A 20,940-nucleotide genomic window follows, 5' to 3' on the forward strand; every position below is an offset into this window, starting at 1 on the left:
ATGAAACTTTCTCGTTAAAAGATGAATCCTGGAGTTCCCGTCGTGGCGCAGCGGTTAACGAATCCGACTGGAACCATGAGGTTGCGGGTTCGTCCCTGCCCTTGCTCAGTGGGTTAAGGATCGGCGTTGCCGTGAGCTGTGGTGTAGGTTGCAGACGCGGCTCGGATCCAGCGTTGCTGTGGCTCTGGCGTAGGCGGGGCTACAGCTCCAATTAGACCCCTAGCCTGGGAACTTCCATATGCCACGGAAGTGGCCCCCCAAAATAGCAAAAAGACAAAAAAAAAAAAGATGGACCCTGATTCCAAATATGGCGCGTAGAAAACTCAGACCGACCAGCGCCGGATACTGAGGTGGTTGTCAGTGGGGTGTGGGGACAGAGCCGCTTGCAGACAGAGGGGCCTGGGCCTGAGCTGCACCATCCATACTTTACTTCCTTAAAATGTGCAGCCTTTGTTGGGCTTGTTTGTTTGTGTGGGTTTTGTTGTCGTTGCTGTTGGGTTGTGGGTTTTTGGTTTTGAAGCAAGTGGTACCGCTGCCTCCCCCCCCGTGGACAGTCGTTTTCCCAGTGTCTCCTGTTCCTCCTGCAGAGCGACAGTCCATAGGGACAGAAGCGCTTTCTGTTATTACGTGTGTGCACACGTGACCGTCCAGCAGAAGCCATTTCCCTGGCTTTCTCCTTGTTGTAACCTCATGACTAAGTTGAGGCCGATGGGTTGGGAGAAGTGATTCCCACACCTTTCAGGCTGTTTCCTTAAAGAAAAGGCCCCCTGCCTCCCCCTTCCCTCTTTCTATTGTTGGCTAGGATGAAAATGTGATGGCGGGAGCTAGAGCAGCACCCTTGCCCCATGAGGACAGCCTGGTGTTGAGGACAACAGCATTCTGCTGGGCATCCTGGACTGTCTACCTGGATTCTAACACAAGAGGGAAACAAACCAAGAGCTTAGAAAAGGTAGAGCCCTTACCGCTATAGTTCTCCTCAACTGAGACCATCCCAGCTACTCTGTAACAGGAACCAAGACACATTGCCTCTGGTCAGTATATAGATACGACTATACATAAACACACACACATAAGGATCTGCCATAAATATATGTGTGCACCCATTATTAATGTAATAATAGCAGCCTGGCAACCACTAGCACGCTGTCCCTGTTAACACACAGTTCTGGCAAAGGCAGGCAGCTGATTCCCCACTCACAGAAGAACAATGTTTGCAAAGACTAAAGGCACACTTTTTCAGGTCCAGCTGGAGCCTGACAGCAAGAGAAGATATGGGAAATGGGTGAAAAGGAGACACGGGACCATCAGGGAACAGTCCAGAGCCCTTTAATGGAGGAGCAGAGTCCCTGGTAGCTCCAGTGCTCTGGGGAGGCGGTGTGTCTGCCTGTGTGGCTGTCACTGTACCTGTTCTGACGCCCAAGGCAGCAAGAAAAAAATGTCATGGAAAGAAATAGAGTGTGCAGCACATTTTAGGAACATCTTTATTCATCACGGCTGAGGTGTGGAAAGGGCAACTGCGTAAAGATGCCAGCTTCGCTCATCTGGAGACGAGACACACAAGAGATCGTTTCCAGCTGTGCCTTCTGGATCCTTCCGTGCCGGTTTAGAAACACACCCTTACTTTCGCAGATCACATCCGTACTCTGATCCCATCAAAAGAAACATCTGAGAGAGTCCCCATCGTGGCTCAGCGGGTTAAGAACCCAACTAGTATCCATGAGGATGTGGGTTTGATCCCTGGCCTCGCTCAGTGGGTTAAGGATCTATCATGAGCTGTGGTGTTGGCCACAGATGCAGCTCGGATCTGGTGTTGCTGTGGCTGTGGTGTAGGCTGGCAGCTGCAGCTCTGATTCGACCCCTAGTCTGGGGACTTCCATATGCTGCAGGTGTGGCCCTGCAAAGAAAAAATGAAAATAAAAAAAGAAGCGTCTGAGTCACACCACCTCTGCTTTGATTTCTGGAGTCAAATGCTCACAGATTTAAAGGATGTGGGACCCTGGAGCATCGTGACGTCGCAGTCGGATCCCTGAGCATAGAGGACAATGGCTATTTCACACACGACCCAGGGTTTTTGTTATTACAATTATTATTATTTGGCCAGGGCTGCAGCGGCTCCGTGTGTGATCTCCGTTCCCAGACCAGGGTTTGAAGCTGAACTGCAGCAGTGAAAGCACCAAGTTCTAACCCCTAGACCCCAAGCAGTTTTTTGATTTTGCTAAGCCAAAACCATGTTTTTAAAATACAGACATTGGCTCTTAAGAGACACGTTGAATTCCACATAGAGATGTGGTTGAATCTTACAAGGACAACAGAAACACTGATAGAACAGAAAGTTCCAGATAGAACACTGGTGCCAGTCAAGCACACAGGCACTTTCGCATTGCGTGTCAGGACCTTTATGTGCATTTACATTTCTGTAAGATGCGCTGATGCTTTCCCACTTAGGTTCGTCTATTTACAAAGCCCTTTCAAAACTTGAGTTCTATAAACTCCCGTTGAAGTTGAGGAGAGTTGATCAAATCTGAGTCCACAGTTAACCTCAGACTCTAAGATAAAGCCTTTTTCCCGCAGTGGAAGCCAGCGTGGTCCCAGCTGCCCGCCAGCTAATCTGCAGCGACCAGGAGCAGAGTCCCTTCCACGCACCCTTCTTCGGGGCCAGTGTGGAAATGAACAAAGGTTCTTTCATTATTGTCTGCGGAAAGGCACCCCCCCCCCTTTTTAAGTATTCTATTTATTTTTTTATTTTAAAACATCTGACACCTTAAATTGCTCTCTAAGCTCCGATTTCATGGGTCGTTTTTTATTAAGCCCCTTCTGCCTGCTGAAGGGATGCGGTCTGGGGGACGTTGGGAGGAGCTTCACCGCTCACGGAGGACCCTTCCTGCTTGCCCGTTACCAGCTCCGCTGCCTGATCCTCGGTCCGGCCAAGCATCGCTGCCACCGACGCAGCCGCCTCTTCTGTCCTTCAGCTGGTTTTCCTTCTGCCTTTTCAGCATCCCGGGCTTGTGGCGCCTCCCAGGACACGGAGATAAAGCTCAAACCAGAGCATCGCGCTGCGGGCGGTCGCTGACTGTGACCTCGGCGATGCGGAAAATGACCTTCCTCCCTAAAATGAGTTCTGTGTGAGGGCTTTTTTTCCCCCCCATTTTGATTTTTTAAGCCATGGACGTTTTTGCAATGACCAGAAAAAATTGGGTCCAGGGTTGCTTCATGCATATTCCCGAAAGCGGTCACATGTGTAAGCCATCCGTTTTCATCCGGCGCTTCCCAAAGCCTGCTCGGTGGCAAGCCAGCTGGCAGGGACCGGGTCCCAGGGCGTCCCCGCTGGAGCGAGTCTGGAGGCGGCGGCAGGTGGGGGCGCGCGCGGACCCGACCCTGCGGGAAAAGACCTTTGCTCGGTGCGTCCCGTCCACGCTCCCCGCGCTCTGGTCTCACCTGCTCGCAGGTGCACCGCGCCTCCGCCGTCACATGGTGAAGGAGGACGGATTGTCGTTGTCCGGGGTCTCGCTGTTCTGCCGGGAGGTGAAGGTCTCCGAGTGCAGCCGCGAGCAGGAGAAGCCCGGCGCCTTCTGCTTCCGCCGCACACACCACAGGTCTTTCATGATCTTCAGAAAGTAGCTCCGGAACTTCTGCCCGATGAAGGCGTAGAGCACCGGGTTGAGGCAGCAGTGCAGGAACGCCAGGACCTCGGTGATGTTCCGGGCGTAGCCCAGCGCCCTCTCGCTGCCGCAGGACCGGTCGGTCCTGCCCAGGTTGACGGCCGTCACCAGCAGCACCATGTTGTGGGGGATCTGGCAGGCCAGGAACACCAGCACCACCGCCAGGATCACGCGGATGGCCTTGTGCCTCTTGGAATTCTGGGCCTGCACCAAGGTCTTGACGATGAACATGTAGCAAAATATCATGAACACCAGGGGGATGAAGAAGCCGAAGAGCAGCTGAAGCCCCAGCACGAGCAGCTTCCACCGCAGCGGCTCCGCGACGCTGTGGTACCGGGGCTCGCACACGTCGCTGCCCTGCAGCTTGTACTTCTGGTTGAAGGTGAAGGTGGAGCTGGAGATGAGGATGGACACGGTCCACACGGCGAGGCAGATGGCTTTGTGGTGCGCTAAGGTCCTGGAGCGGAGCCGGAAGGACTTGGTGGCCTGCACGATGGCGATGTAGCGGTCCAGGCTGATGCAGGTCAAGAGCAGCATCCCGCAGTTGAAGTTGACGGCGTAGATGCCCCGCGCCAGCTTGCACATGGCGTTGCTGAAAATCCACTCCCCGGTGGCGTGGTGGACGGCCCAGAACGGGAGCGTCAGCACGAAGAGGATGTCCGCCACGGCCATGTTCAGGAGGTACACGTCCGTCATGGACTTGGCTTTCTTGTAGAAAGCGAAGGTGACCACCACCAGCACGTTGCCCAGGAGGCCCGAGACGCATATCAAGGAGTAAGCGAGCGGCACAAACAGCACGGAGAACTTCCGGACCTCCTGCAGGGAGCACAGGAAGCTCTCGTCGTCCAGTAAGTAATCCGAGCTGTTCACCGACGCGAAGTAATCCTCGCTGGCATCGTAGACGCCGTGGAGTTCATTGGTTCCTGGGAGTAAACAAAGACAGAGGTAGCTGCGGGGTCCGTTCCGAGGCCACAAGTATGCTCCCAGCCACAAGAAAACAGGAGACGCTCACCGCTGTCATGGTGGGACTCGAGCTGGGCAGAAAGCGCGAGCCTGGCAAAGGGGTGGGCGGTCAGCCCCTCTGACTCACAGCAGAGACGGCCGGAGAGGAGGAATCTGCGGAGAGAGAAGGCCAGATGCGTTTAAGTAGCTGCGCAATGAAGGGTCGCGAGGGAAGGATCCGCAGAGGGCCAGCGAGAGAAGGAAACTGGACGCCGCCCCCCTGCGGCACAAGCCGCGCACGTTGTGCTGTTGCACACGGCAGTGTTCCTTCAGAACAGGTCTCGGCAGCCTCTTCGTCCAAGGGCAGGGTGCAAAATGGTGCAGGATCTGCAGGTCAGCGTCTCCGAGGCAGCCGCTCAGGCCTGCCGTACACCGGACCCGTCCTGCGGCTACGGACAGCTACACCCGTGAACGGGCTGACCCGGCCTGGGGCCCTGGGCTGCGACCTGCTCACCTCCGATCCAGCGCATGAAGAAGAGTGACGTCTGCAAACCCACAGGTCTGATCTGCGCAGACGTCTTCTTGCCAAATTCAACGTCATTATGTTCAGCGAGATTCCACTGAACCCGACTCAGAGATGCGCAGTCTGGGATGCTTATAATGCAGCCTGAGCATGTTACATATAATATTAAAGTGTGTGTGTGTGTGAATCCTTCATAGCCGCAGACATGTGCTGTGTACACCCGAGCTGACAGCCAGCGCGCTGCTGGGGCAAACATCACAACCCTCAGAAACCAGAGTTTAGGAAGGAGGGTTGAGGCCAGCATGGCTAGGGAAGCTCTGGGACAGGCCCACTCTGGGGCCCTGGAGGACAGGTGACCTGCAGGTGACCGCTCCGGCTGAAAAGGAAGACCAGGCATCGCGTGTTTGTGGGACAGTGTGACCGGCCTGGCCCGGCAGCCCGATGGCTACAACCAGCCTTTACGGAGCAATGAAGTGCTGGGAATGCCAAGCCGGGTGACCCGGGGGTCCAGACTCAAGAAGTTCACTGGGACCCGTTAAGGATGGAGCTGGAGTCTCAGCAGGAGGACCCGAAAGCCGCCACTTGAAGCAAACCGGGCAGGAGAGGAGTCTGCTCCTCCCGGGCTCTCCCTCCCTCCGTGTCCTCTCGCCCGCCTTGTAACCCAGCCCCGCCCCCGACGAGAGCCCAACCTGGAGCTCCGACTCTCGGGGGCATGTGACTGCTTCCTGTCCTTCAGCTCCACTGCCACCACATGCCAGGCAAGGTCGGGAAGAGGGAGGAACAGCAGGGAGGCGGGCTCAGACGCACAGAGGAGAAGGTGAAACTTGCCCTAAGCGGTCGAGCCGTGCCCAGTCAGCCTGCACGTGGGGTCAAAGTTCACCCCGAAGGACTTTTTTTTTGTCTTTTTTTTAGGGTCACACCCACGGCATGTGAAGGTTCCCCAGCTAGGGGTTGAATCAGAGCTGTAGCCACCAGCCTACGCCACAACCACAGCAACACCAGATCCGAGCCACATCTGTGACCTACACCACAGTTCATGGCAACACTGGATCCTTAACCCACTGAGCGAGGCCAGGATCAAACCCACATCCCATGGATACTAGTCAGATTCGTTTCTGCTGCGCCACGATGGGAACTTCCCGAAGGACCTTCTGCCATGCTTCATGTATCATTTGATGCTCCCGTATGACTTCACAGGTCAGGCGGCCTCAGCCCTCCCCTTCCCTGAGGCCTGGAGGCCGAGTCTGTGCTGCTGCCAGCCCCTCTTCTGGACGCAAGAGCCGAGGGAGGCGTGGCACCCTCTGCACTCTCACAGCTGTCTGCCGGCAGGGTGTTCCAGCTATGCACGAGAGCGTGCAGAGGAAGCACGGGGCAGCGCTTCTGTGGAAGCAGATGCGGAGGCAAACACACCAGTCAGATTTAGTGCATCCATCAAAGCATGACCTCAAGGGATTTCCCGTCGTGGCTCAGTCGGTTACGAACCCGACTAGTATCCATGAGGACGTGGGTTCAATCCCTGGCCCCGCTCAGTGGGTTAAGGATCTGATGTTGCCATGAACGGTGGTGTGGGTCGCAGATGTGCCTTGGATCCTGTGTTGCTGTGGCTGTGGCGTAGGCCGGCAGCTGCAGCTCTGATTCAACCCCTAGCCTGGGAACTTCCATATGCTTCGGGTGTGGCCCCCCCAAATCCCCCAAACAACAACGACCTCATGATTTGTGCTTCCGGCCAGGATGGATTAACAGAGACCAAGTGCACCCCAGGGCAAAGAAGCCCATGCGCAGTGAGGTTCTCAGGGCTCCCCCGGCTGGGAATGGCCCTTCCCCAGACAGCGCGCCAGCACCAGCCACGACCGTCCACGTCCCCAGGCCCTCAGAGGGGCCACCGTCAGACTGATGGGGCTCAGGGGATCCCACCTAATGCTGCTCGGGAACAAAGCCGAGAGATGTCTTCCACGAGGCATCTGATTCCAACAATATAACTGCATTCCAGAACAAAGCCCAGAATTATTTAAAGAAATACAGCAAAATTCATCCTTCAACATAGAAAATTCATCATGTCAGGCACCCCAACAAAGATTTCCAGACCACTAGAGATAAAATGAGGCCCCCCAATTCACATGCTGAAGCCAAATCCCCAGTGATGGCGTTTGGAGGCGGGGCCTCCCCTAAACATGGGATCGGTGCCCTCGTGAAATGAGTTGGGAGAGTGTGCTTCCCGCTCTGCCTCCGCCTAGGAGGACACAGCCAGACAGGCAGCCGGCCCTCGTCAGACCTGGACCTGCAGGAGCCTTGACCCTGGACTCCCCAACCCCTAGGACTCTGGAAAATAAATCCTTGCTGTTTAAGCTGCTCCGTCTGCAATAGTTTGTTACAGCAGCTCAAATCCACTAAGGCACAGACACTAAAAAAAAAAAAGCAGGAACGCTTGACCCATAATCTGTCCAAAGAAACAGAAAAATGACAATAGATGATAGAACTGGCAGAAAAAGATGCTCCAACAGCTGCTCTGAATGTATATTCCACACGTTCAAGAAGATAGAGGAACGCAGACACATTGTGAAGACTGTCATGAGCGAGATAAAAAGACCTAAAGACGGAGTTCCCACTGTGGCTCAGCGGATTCAGAACCCCACTCGTATCCATGAGGACACGGGTTCGATCCCTGGTCTTGCTCAGTGGGTTAAGGATCTGGCGTGGCTGTGGCTGTGGTGTAGGCGGCTACAGCTCCAATTCGACCCCTAGCCTGGGAACATCCATATGTGACAAGCACAGCCCTATAAAAAGACAAAAAAAAATGTTTTTAAAGTCCTAAAGGCAGGAGTTCCCGTCGTGGCGCAGTGGTTAACAAATCCAACTAGGAACCATGAGGTCGCGGGTTCGGTCCCTGGCCTTGCTCAGTGGGTAAAGGATCTGGCGTTGCGGTGAGCTGTGGTGTGGGTCGCAGACGTGGCTTGGATCCTGTGCTGCTGTGGCTGTGGCGTAGGCCTGTGGCTACAGCTCCGATTCGACCCCTAGCCTGGGAACCTCCATATGCCACGGGAGCGGCTCTGGAAAAAGCAAAAAGACAAAAAAAAAAAAAAAAACCTAAAGCCAGATCCCACAGATGAAATACGTAGTATGTAAAATGAAAAACACACCAGTTGAGATTAACACCGAATTTGGCACAGGTCCATATACTCCCATCAATTGGAATGCTTTACCCCAGCAACACCCGGAAATTGAAACTGAAAAAAAATTATAATAGATCTGGAAACACGAAATGAAATACTTATAAATACACGCACCGAAATGTATGCACATCTTGAGAACCAGAAAGCACGTGCTGAGAGCAGTGATCTGACCTACACCAGTGCAGAGCTGCGTCCTGTTCGGGTAAACGATTCAGTCTCGCTGAAACGTCAGTTCTCTCCGAATTGATCGGCAGACGAAACACAATCCACAGGAGAACTGTGGTGCCCGTTTTTGTGGAAACTGACGGGGTACATCTAAAATGTACGTAGAAATTCAAGGGGTGGAAGAGCCAAAAGAGCTTCGAAAGCGAGAACAGGACCGCAGGATTCGCGGGACTTGATTCGAAGACCAACTCGGCAGCTGCAGGAGTTCTGACCGGGTGTCACTGTTAAGAGGGTGGATGATAATCCAGGGAACAGACGAGAGACGGATGTCGCACTACAGGGTCGAGGTAATTCCGTCTCAATAAATGGTGCCAGAATGACTGGATGCTCACCAAGAAAAGCTGGTACGACTCCTTAGCTCGTACCATCGGCCAAAAATAGCTCCAAAGAGATTGCAGATCCATGAGCGAGGGCTAAACCACAACGTGGCCAGAAGGAAAGGGGAAAATCTTCGTGCCCTTGTGATGGAAAGAGATCACTTATGTAAACTGCACAAGGCCTGAACTCTAGTAAAATTGATAAATGCTCATGGATCAGAAGTTTCAACTTCTGCTCTTTGAAAAACATCCTAGAAAATCAAAAAGACCATTGAATGGGGAAAAAGGTAAACGGATACCTGACCATGGATTGCAGCCAGCATATTCCAGGAACGCTTACACCTCAGCGTCAAGAAGACAAACAACTCAATAAGAATCAGGCCAAAAGTTGAAGTCAATTCACCAGAGAAGACAGAAAAAAAGTAAGCCTAAGATGGCACTCGAGGAGTTGCCCTGGTGGCTCAGCAGAAAGAAATCTGACTAGTGCATGTTCAAACAAACCTGACCCTGAGGATGCGGGTTCAATCCCTGGCCTCGCTCAATGGGTCCAGAATCCGGTGTTGCCGTGAGCTATGGTGTAGGTCGCAGACGCAGCTCAGATCCTGCATTGCTGTGGCTGTGGTGTAGCCCGGCAGCTGTAGCTCGGATTCAGCCCCCAGCCTGGGAACTTTCATATGCCGTGGGTTCGGCCCTAAAAAACAAAAAAAAAAAAAAAAAAGAAAAGAAAAAGAAGAAGAAGACAGAAAAAAAGATAAGGCACTCGATGTCATTAATTTTGGGGAAAATGCAAATTAAAACTGCAATGAAAAATCATTTCATGCTCACCAGACTGGCCAGAATCAAAGAGGCAGACAAGAGGGTGGCTGAGCTGGGCCCCGGCGCTGCTGACAGGGTGGCGAGCAAGTTCTGAGAACACGTCTCGGGTCACTTCTAGGTGGATACAGACTGACCACGTGAACCACAAGTGACCCCTGTGCATTCACCCGAGAGAATGAAAACGAAAGACTCGTACCCCAAGGTTTATTTTTAAGGCCCCAAACTGGAAGGAGCACAGTGTCCACCAGCTGGTGAGGGGCCCTATGAAAATCGCACCCACCCACGGCCCGGAACAGAGTCTGGCAGGAAAAGGGGGCTGCGGAGGGCCGCTCCATGTGTGTGCATCTCAAGAGCGTCCTTCTGTGTAAAGAGTTCAAACATATAAGACCGGGACTGCACTGTTCCGTTTAGATGGAATTCTGGAAAAGGCAAACGATGGTAGTAGAAACCAAAGCAGCGATTGTCTGGGTGGGGGATGGGCAGAGGGGCCCAGCTGGAGTGGGGGAGGGTGGGGAGCCCCGTGGGACCTTCCTGCGGTGACAGAGACTTGTCAAAACCCACTGCATCGTGTGCTTCAGATTGCTGACCCTTCATGGTAAATTATGCCTCAAAAAGCTAGTGAAAATAGCTGCACACAGGGAGCTCCCCGTCGTGGCGCAGCAGAAACGAATCCAACGAGGAGCCATGAGGTTGTGGGTTCGATCCCTGGCCTTGCTCAGTGGGTTAAGGATCCAGCGTTGCCGTGAGCTGGGGTATAGGTCACAGATGTGGCTCGGATCCCGCATTGCAGTGGCTGTGGTGTAGGCTGGCAGCTACAGCTCCGATTCTGCCCTTAGCCTGGGAACCTCCATATGCCTGCCGCAGGTGCAGCCCTAAAAAGACCAAAAAAAAAAAAAAAGCTGCACGAAGTTTCACACAAATGTGCGGGTGTGGGGCAGGTCCACACTGAGGACGGAGCAGGGCTGTGGGGGTTCCTGGAGGAAGGCCGCAAGGAGGAGGGGAAGGTTGGGGGGCCGTGCCCGGGAAGGGGTTGGGATCAGCACCAGGAGGGCAGGAGGGGCGGGCTGGGTGGGGTGTCAGCCTCCCCCCCCACCGCCCCCGAGGGCGCTGACCCTGGCGGGAAGGGGGCCCAGGTAACACGGGCTGAGGGGACCCCGCAGGCTGGGCCTGCACGTCGGGAAACATACTTCTAACCACACCACGATGTACGACGTGGAATTCAAACTGGATTCGGCTCCGCCAAGGTCTCCTGAGGAGGAGGACATGGAGACAGGAGCTCCGGCTTCGAGAAGCTCTCAGGTGATCAAGCGCTATGAACCCAGCAGCACTGACACTGGGAGCAGATTACAGAGGCCAGGGGTTACCTCTGGTGACGGGAAGGCTCGGGAGTGAGTGTCCCTGAGGGGCTGGACCCGCAGGAAGTGCTGTTCAGGCCCCGTTGGGAGGGCGTTCCCAGTGGAGACCATAGCAGTTGGGTCTGACTCGTGTCTACTCATGGGATATTGTTTTAATTTCCTGGGGTTTACTCCTCTTTCTTTCTTTCTTAGGGCTGCACATGTGGCTTATGGAGGTTCCCAGGATAGGGGTTGGAATCGGAGCTACAGTGGCCGGCCTACACCACAGCCACAGCAACTCCTGATCCCAGCCGCATCTGTGACCTACACCACAGCTCATGGCCACGCAGGATCCCTAACCCACGGAGCGAGGCCAGGGATGGAAACTGCATCCTTATGGATACTAGTCGGATTCGTTTCTGCTGAGCCACGATGGGAACGCCTACTCTTATTTCTGATTAGAATGGCAGGATAAATCCCCAACACCCAAGCCTGTAAATCCTGTATCTTCACGGGATCGTATTGCATCACTCTTGGAGTGTGGCAAACGTCATGCACTCTGGTTAGGCACCCGTGCCCGCCAGAGGAGTGCCGCCAGGTTTACAGGCATGCCAGGCACTCTCAGTAACTGGAAATGACCCAAGCTGCCCAGACCATCCTTGTCAGCACAAAAATCATGTGAATTCTTTGAAGGAAGTTGCGTTGGTGAGAGATTGGCATCTATGCCACCCACGACATGCAAATCGGCTTTTTTTTTTCCGCAAGTAAATTAGCTTGGACCCTGAGCAGTAATCGTCAGCTCTTTGGGGAAAGGGCTTGTGGGCTTTGTGTTATGAAGATGACGAGGGTAAAAACAGTCAGACGTTTTAAGCAGACATTTCTGTACTTTCTTTACTGATCTGAGTGTCCTCTGCCAGCGGGTGAGGAGATGCAGGCGAACCCAGGCAGCCCTTTGTCCTTCTCTTGCTGAACCGACAAGTCAGCAACAGTGAAGCTACTCGAAACAGAATTTCAGATGCTCAATCTCACTTGAAGTCTCCTTTTCTTCCTCAGACAAACCCCTTATCACCGCCATTCTCACCTGATCTCATTTCGAGGTCAGTAAATCACATATAAAATGCATTTAGCACAACTGATTCTTAAACTGTACGTTGCTTTTGTTTGGAATTTAAATATTTCCTAAGTCATATCTGCAGCTGATGGGTGTACAAATACTTCTACAAAGCTGGTTGGTATTAAGAGAATCTGTGGAGATGGATAGATAAAGAAGATATGGTACATGTATAGAATGGAATACTACTCAGCCATAAAAAAGAACAAATACTGCCATTTGCAGCAACGCGGATGGACCTAGGAATGATCATACTAAGTGAAGCAAGAAAGACAGAGAAAGACAAAGACTATATGATATCCTCTATGGGTGGAATCTAATAAACAATGATGCAAATGAACTCATTTACAAAACAGAAACAGACTACAGACTTAGAAAACAAACTAATGATTACCCAAAGGGAAGAGGGGGGTAAATTAGGGATTTGGGATTAGCAGATACACCCCACCATACACAAAATAATAATCCACACGGACCTGCTGTATAGCACAGGGAACTCTGTTCAATATCTTGTAATGACTATAAAGGAAAAGAATAATTTTTTTAAAAAGATACGAGACTCCAGCAGACAGTGTTCTAAATTGTCCTTTGGGGAAGAGTTTCAGGCCTTGAAGGTAAATCATATGACACACCAAGCAGCACGGTTTTACTCAGTTTGGTTTCACAGCTGAGAGCTGTCTTTCACACACTCGGCCGCCTTCATGAGGACTTGCCCAGGCGTCAGCCCCTTACTGGACCTCTTTGTCCCTCCAGGCCCCAAGCATCATAGGCACAGGTGGCCTAGTACCAAACGGGCCCCTCAGAGTGGGGACACCCAGCCCCAGTGCCGGTGCCTGGAGCCCAGGGGAGCAGAGGGCAGAGGGCAAGCACTCAGAGCTCACGTGCTGAGAAGACCACCCCCACCCAGCTGAGGGGTGCTGATGAGAAGCACGATGCTGGCGTGTGCCCTGACGGAACCACGGGAGAGCCTGGGTGCAGGCTGAGCACCCAGCCCGAGCGGGCGTGACGGCCACCAGATGCACATGGGAGTCTGTACAGGAAGGCCTCAAGACACTCGGGCTAAGTCTGGAATTCATGGGGGCCAGGAGGTGGAAGGGCTCTGAGTGACCGCACAGGCGCTGGTTTGTACCTTGCGTGTTGCCCACATGGCGCTCCTGGCCCCACCTCTGTCTCAACCCTGTGCTACCTGCTATTTTTTTTATCAACTTGGGGACAAAAATAGAAGAGGCAAGCTCATCAGGCCTGAAGATGATGGAAGTAAAACTAGGATTATTCTATTTGGTGAGAGACTCAGTGAGCAGAGACCCTGGACAGAGTCAAACAGGCCAAGTCCAACACTAAAACTCAGTGGAAAATAGAGGATCCTGCACTTGGATTTGAATAGCCAACCACACAGATGTAGAGTAAGAGTTTAGCAGCCGTGGAAATTTGAAGAGTTTTATCCGATCACTGCGAATCCGTGTGCAGGCACGGCTGTCAGATAGCCCCCGAGCACCTAAGGTTCCTTTCGTCTAGATGAGTTTCCCGCCTCCTACCTAGTAACGGACCCACAGTGCTGGCACACAGGCAGCGGAATCACGGCCCCAAACATGAACATGTGACTACGTGGCAAAGGGGTCTCTGAGGCGGGACCAGGGTGAAGACCCTGAGACGGGGCGGTGACCCCGGCGTTATGCAGACGGGCCCAGCGCGTCATGGGTCCTGAAAAGCGAAGCGGCTTTCCCAGCTGAGAAGAAGAAGAGATTCGAAGCATGAGAGGGACAAGGTCCATTGTTGCCGCCTTTGGGGACAGAAGAAGGGACCCAGAACCGAACAATTGGGGTCCTCCAGAAGGGGACACTGGCCTCAGCTGACGGCCCACACAAGACAGATCCCAGTCCTACAGCTGCAAAAAGCTAACTTCTGGCCACAGCACAGCTGAAGAGGGACGGATGCCCTGAAAGGAGCACAGCCCTGCCAACGCGCCGATTGCAGCCCAGGGAGACTGGGTCAGGCTTCGGACCGACAAATCCAGAAGATGCTAAGTGCGTGTGGCTCAAGTGGCCACATCTGTGGCACCTGGTGACGGCAGCGAGAGAGCACTCAAACCACGCTCAGTAAGCGGGGTCTGCTGGAGTTCTCGATGTGTAACTTTGACATCAAATCCTCAGGTGCAGAACCAGGTGAGTGGTGGTTCCACCACCCCTGCACTGGCCACCGTACACAGTCATTCGGAGTCGGAAGGAAAACCTGGGAGGGACTGAAGCCAAGTGGGCGGGAGCCTGGAGGAGACCCTCTGTGTCAGAACGGAGTCGCTCCCCCCAAAAGGACGACACGCCGCGTAGAATGAGGCCGTCAACCACCGACAAGGTCGTCTGTGAGAGGGTCTAGGCTTCCGCCTCCCCCCAAAGGCTGAGAACGTGTCCAGCAAGGGGAGAGGGTATCAGCAGCTTTGGCTGAACCTCAGCAAGAAAACGTGAGCAGTTGAGTAAGAAACACACGAGCTACCTCTCCGTCCAGCCCCACAGGAGCCCCCAGCATGAGGTGGGTGTGAGGTGGGTCAGCCCTGCTGAGACTGAGGCTCTGCAGATGAGCTCATTGGAGAGGAACGGGTTAAAGCAGGTGCCACCCCCCACCCCCTCCAGCTGGGGACGAACCTGGACCAGCCTCCAGCACTTGCTCGGGGTGCCCTCATTGAATTGCTGGAGGCAGAATACACCTGTGTGCCTGGCTTTGTCCCCCCAGGGAGACCCAGGGTCTGGGCGCTGCTGGAACCTCGTCCATGGGAGGCACGGAGTCCAGGAAAAGGCAGCTTCTAACTGGGTGGCGAGCGGTTCAAGCTGGGAGCCCTGGGTACAATGCTGTCACATGTACTGCCCACAGCCCCTGCTACTGGTCTGAAACCAAAACCCTGTCCAGTGAGCTGTGCCTGACGGTCTGGGGTTTCTCCAGGGGCGGGGTGTCCTCCTGTCCCTCGTGCTCGGCCCGCACCTGTTGAGCCACTGGAAAGATCTCACGCGCTATGGGGCATCTGCTGGGGTGATTCACCTCTTTCCTTCACGCCATCTCTCGTCACCCGACGGCATGTGCGTGAGCGGGAGCTGTGCTTCCTCAGGGATCCAGCATCACGGGGCCAGATCCCTGGAATTCAGATCAGCATTTAAAAGTCAGTTCCTGGACGGTGCTCTGGGTCCACAGAACGGGCGCGGGAGAGAGGGAGCGAGGGAGGAGGAGGAGATTGTCCTGAGGTTGAACAGCTTGGAGACACTGCCACCTGCCGCTCCTCCTCCTGGATGTTTATTTGTTTCCTTTTTACGGCCACATCTGCAGCATGTGGAGCTTCCCGGGCTAGGGGTGGAATCGGAGCTGCAGCTGTTCGCCTGCACCACAACCACAGCAACGAGGATCCCAGCTGCATCTGCGACCTACGCCACAGCTCACAGCAACACCAGGTCCTTAACCCACCGAGCGAGGCTGGGGATCAAACCTCATCCTCATGGACACTGTGTTGGGTTCTTAACCTGCCGAGCCCTACGGGAACTCCCCTCTTGGAGGTTTAGGCCACGTCTATCACTGATGGCTGTTCAGCGCCTTACTGAGTAAGGCTTTCTTCCCAGCCAGCTCACCCACAGAGCCTGCAGAGTCAGAGTTCTTTGGAAAAAGCTGGCCCTTCCTCCCTTCCTGCAGGTGCTCTTGGCACCCATCCAGCAGCGCAGATCTGGCCACGGTGCTGGCCCAGCCCTCCGGGGCGAGTGTGGGGAGGGTGTCGCCCAGGCAAGCGGACCCTCCGTCTTTAGGCAGCAGGCTGGCCTCACGCCGCCTCCGACGGGGGGTATCTCCACCCTCAGAAACTCAGAGCAAAGATTACGCAGGCCCTGCGCTAACGTCCAATAGAGTCCCTTCTCATCGTCCACAGGCGTATAAATCACCTCTTTTTAAAAGTCTGTCTTTGACTGGCTTTTCTTCCCTTTTTAGAGGCACATCCTGATAAGCTGAAGCTTCAGGTGACTTCTGCATTTACAGTTTGAAATCATAAAAATAGATTACTCTTTTAAATGACCAGTAAAAGTGCTAAAACTCCAAGGTTGGACGTGATGGCCTCTGCCTTTCAATGGTCACACTGGGAGGATTCCGCTACCGCGCACAAAAAAGGAAGTGTTGCTTTAAGGAAAATTTAACTAGAGTAACATTTTTAACATAACATTTTAAGTGTTCATTTACATTTTTATTGCAATGAAGTAATGTGACTTCCCAGGACCTTTTTTGAATCAGGTACAATATGCCGCCAAAGAAAGTATCTCAGGAGTCCCCGTCATGGCGCAGTGGTGAACACATCCGACTAGGAACCGTGAGGTTGCGGGTTCGATCCCTGCCCTTGCTCAGTGGGTTGACGATCCGGCGTTGCCATGAGCTGAGGTGTAGGTCACAGATCCTGCGTTGCTGTGGCTCTGGCGTAGGCCGGCAGCTACAGCTCTGATTAGACCCCTAGCCTGGGAACCTCCATATGCCGTGGGAGCGGCCCAAGAAATAGCAAAAAGACAAAAAAAAATGTATCTCAGAAACTAAGAGCTCACTGACTACTTCATTCCAAAATGAAAAGAAGCCCTAATTACACGTGTCCCAAACATCAGCACGGACCCAGGGAGCTGGGAAACGGTCACAGACATGCCAAGCAGGGTCCCCTAGCCCTGTGCCGCCAGTCAGATCCGACAGAGCCTCCCCTGGGTTTCCCCACTTCGCAGAAGCCACTTCTTTGGACTCTGAGGCCTTCGGAAGCCCAGCGTCACACACAGGGGACCAGGCACAGGTGGGAAAGGAAATGGGTCCTGAGCAGCAGGTGTCTTCCCGGCGTCGCTGGCCGAGGACAACCCTCAGGTCTGCTCTCCGCTGGGACCAAGAGCAGGTGGCAGCAAAACGGAAGCAGGAGCCCCAGGAGGAGAGAGAGGGGGTGGCAGAAAGATCAGAGGGGTGGGGACAGACCAACTGCAACGATTCATCCGTTTGGCCAAGGCAGGCTCTGCCCAAGAAACACTGATACTGGGATCAAAATATTATCAGCAAGGAAAACCCCATTAAACCTTTGATTGAAACCAAGTGAATAAGAGTTTTCCTAAAATTAAAGCAGACAATTTTAAATCTGTGCTTATTTTCAAGAATAGCCACAGCTCACAAGTTAGAAAACAAGAACTAAAGAAGAGTGTGTGTGTGTGTGTGTGTGTGTGTGTGTACCTGTGTGTGCATACGTGGAGTGTACATCTGCACGTCTATACGTGTGTGCATGTAAACACACACGTGCACGTGTTATGTTCTGTGCAGAGGCATATGGATATATGCCGTGTTATGTATTGCATGCATGTGTCATACATGTGTGTATGCATGCGTGTATATGTTGTGTGTGACTAGAGACCTATGTATATATATTACATGCAGGTGTATGCATTGCATGTGTGTGTGTGTTTGCATGGAGGGTGGGGGGTGCAGGCTTTAAATTCAGTTCTAATTACATCCTGGGCTTTGCAATCACTGCCCTACATCTCTTAGCTCTTTGAACTTCGCAAATACCTGTTAAGGTGGACTTCTACCCATTGCTCAGATGAGAAGGCTGCAGTTCCTCTAGGGCTGTGAGGCTCTCACTCCCCATCTTAACTCATCTGGTCTCCAGCGGGTCTTACAGAAGGACTGCAAAAGTCCCACAAGCTCCTAAACAACATACTTCTTTTTAAACCCTTCTGGCTGTCAGAATCTCACCTTCTACCAAGGTAGGTACGGGTTCAGTGCCTGCTCTCTTAATTCGTCTGAATCACGGGCGCTCAGGGTTTTCTCCTTTTTTAGACGAACATCTGAAACTCCGTGCTGCCTTCCTTCTGCTTTTGACACAGTGGTTAAGAAAGAAGCCAGAAGGTTTTTTCCAGTGATTTGTATATAGGGGTTTTTTTTTTTCTTTCTTTTTTCTTTTGGTTCTTTTTGCACTTTGGAAGCTCGATTTTACATTTTTATTTACAGAAATTATATCTCATCTCTCTCATCATTTCAAGACTTAGTGATTCATTCAGACCTGGCATTTCTTTCCTTACAGTATTGATTGCTACAATGTCTATTTTCTGCCACGGCATAGGCTTTGGAGGAAATCTGTGGCCAAGCCTTTAAAAATCATGATGTAGCCTTTTATGAAACACAAACTCCATAATGTTTGTGGCATTTGCAGCCATTATCAGAGCTTTCCCTGTATTTTACTGAGTCTCAAGCAAATTTGCACCCAGCCAACGTCTTTTCAATGACTGCCTCGCCAGCTCCCTCTTGCTCGGTGCCCAGCCATTCGAGATGCTCCCTCACAGCCTTTCATTGAGTAAGTCCCTCTTTGCATCACCTCCAAACATGTCTTAGCTCAGGTTTAGCTTTTCAAAGGCCTTGCGTACGTAGTTAAACAAAGGACTGTCTTTCTGTCCAGACCGATGCCTCGTGGATGCTCACCCTGCGAAGGAATGCCCCAACCAGCCCCAGGCTCCAAGACAGGGACAATCAGAATGAAATCACTTACTGCACATTTTGAGGGAAAACAGCCTCTTGAAAACGTAGTTCTAGTCCCCAGACTGTAAGGACCCAGTACTGTGGACGTGAGGCTGTTTTACGAAGTGTAAACCCAGACAAAATGCCCGCGTTCTGGAATGCTTAAGAGAAAAGCATCTGGGTGTGTGTTATTCCTCAGAGGCGGGTATCCGAGGAGAAAAGACGTTTTGACAGGAGTGGAGGGGGCGTAGCCAGGCTCACCTGGAGAAACGCCGGAGTCCAGAGTGCAGCTCCGTCCCACACCCCGCGTGAGGCCCGGGACACCCACATCACCGGCGTGCTCCTCTGAACAAGACGCGGCTTCTCGTGGCCATTAAGAAAAAGGCAGCGAGAGGCCAGAATTAGCCAAAAGCAGATTTGCTGAATTACCACTTCCTATGCAGGAGGAACGCCTATTTGCCCAAATACAGATGGTTAATCATCTACATCCTGTAGGTTATAAAATCATCTGATGACGCCCGGAGCCTGAGAAGGGGGGGCCGAGGCGCTCCCCCCGCCCCCCGCGCCACTGCCTCCCAGAAGAACGGTGCTGGTTTGCTTTTCAAGGCACGGGCATGGGTTTGGGCTCAAACACTCACTCCTCCGAGTCAGTGGCCTCTGGGAGCCCTTTGCAGGCTGCCTGCGATGATCTGGACGCCTTCAGAAAAGGCCGTGTGGCACCGTGGTTAGGGACGCAGCCTCTGGAGGCCCCCAGCCTGGCTTCTCCCCAAAAGCTGGGCACCGCCACCGGCAGCTGCTGACCTCTGCACACACACTCCCTCCTCTACAGAAAGGACTGGGATGGGGCAGCCTGCGCGGCACCAGAGATGACAGGCTCCACGCCACATGGCGCCACTAGGACGGTGCCCGGAGTGGGGTAGGTGCTCAAGAAACGCTTGTCTGGAGTGGGGATAAAGCACATAAGTCCTATGATGGTACCACTGGGGTCAAAACACTCTGTGTGGTGACGGGTGTTAACTAGACCCCTGGCAAGATCATTTCACAAGGAAAGAGCCGCTCATCAGGCTGTACACCTGAAACCAACATAAATAATATGTCAACTACACCTCAGTAAAACAAAGGACGAGACCCGAAAAGCTGGGCATGTGATCTTTATGAGATGGCAGGTGACAAATCGGACCAGCGCCCTGTCACTAGATAAAGCCATTACTGGTGGGAAGAGCCATGGGTGGTTCATGGGGGGAACTCATTTTTAGGTACAAGTGGTTCCCAAAAAAATAGCAGGAAAGGCAAGGAAAAGGCATTCTGGAATCACCAAGGCGGGCACCTTCACAGGGTGCGGTGGTGTTCCAGCCTCGGGAAGTGGCTCTATAAAAGACGCACAGTCCGATTTTACCGCAAAGGTCCACCAAACGCAGGCTCGGCTGACTCACAAGCTGCCTCCCCCAGCCTCCTTCTCCTCCTGAGCTGAACCCGTTCACACCGCCCATGGCCCGCCCTCTGCTCTGTCAGGGCGAAACGGGACCCAGGGATCTCTGCTCTCCGAACCCCGCTGGTCCCCAGGCCTGAGCGGCTCTGAATCCAGGAACCCGGCCCCCTGTCAGCGCCTCGTGGCAATGGGCCAAGCACAGAGGGACCCTTTTTCCCGCCATCAGGGGAGGGGGGGCCTCCCTGCAAAGTTCCGGCTCATCTCTGTCTCCTTCCGCCACCCTATACAGGAAAAGCCCTTTTCTGTTTGATTTCGAGATGCTTGCAGATCTTAGCGCCACAAGTCCCCTCCCAACAGCCCCTCCCTCACAGGAATCTCGAGTGACACCCCTCTTTTCCAAGCCCTGAGCTGTTTTCCTCGATGGAGTTGAAGACTCTCCGTTGACACGGGCTGCCCCATCCGCGCCTCTGGCTGAAAAGCGCCCTCCGAGCGATGTCCCTCCCTGTCCCTGACCCAGACCCCCGATCCCCGGGTGGAGAGAAAGGGAACTCGGGCTTTCTGCCTCCTGCCGCTGCCCGTCGCCAGCACCCGCGCCCCACCTCCAGCACCTCTGCCGAGGGCCTGGTCCTCGCGGTGGGTGGAAGCCGCTGGAAGGGCCGCCTCCCGGGGCCCAGGCTCCTGGCAGAGGAAGAAACGGCGGCCTGGGGATCTGGGAACAGGGCGTCCCCCACTCCGACCTCTTCTCTAGCCGACCCCTCTAACACCCCCCGAGGGTCTTGTTTAGCAGGAAGGTGGGAAGGCACCACTTTCAGAGCTAATTATCGCGCTGGACCTGGCCTGCCTGAAACAGGAAACAGACCTGGTTCTGCTGAGGATGAAAGACCCGGCAGTGAGTAGAATTCAGCCCACTGAGAAACGCGACGTGGCC

The 20,940-nt window shown here is 53.6% G+C and overlaps 1 protein-coding gene across 1 annotated transcript; it reads right to left on the bottom strand.

The window, feature by feature from the left end:
* On the bottom strand, window positions 1,457-19,029 carry CCR6 (C-C motif chemokine receptor 6). Its single transcript, XM_021086056.1, has 3 exons — window positions 18,845-19,029; window positions 4,672-4,775; window positions 1,457-4,582 (listed from the first exon to the last, which is right to left on the bottom strand). The coding sequence occupies exon 3, from the start codon at window positions 4,353-4,355 to the stop codon at window positions 3,465-3,467; it is 891 nt and encodes a 296-aa protein (XP_020941715.1). The 5' UTR covers window positions 4,356-4,582; window positions 4,672-4,775; window positions 18,845-19,029; the 3' UTR covers window positions 1,457-3,464.

This window comes from Sus scrofa, chromosome 1, assembly GCF_000003025.6.
Source record: "Sus scrofa isolate TJ Tabasco breed Duroc chromosome 1, Sscrofa11.1, whole genome shotgun sequence".
NCBI classification, from domain to species: domain Eukaryota; kingdom Metazoa; phylum Chordata; class Mammalia; order Artiodactyla; family Suidae; genus Sus; species Sus scrofa.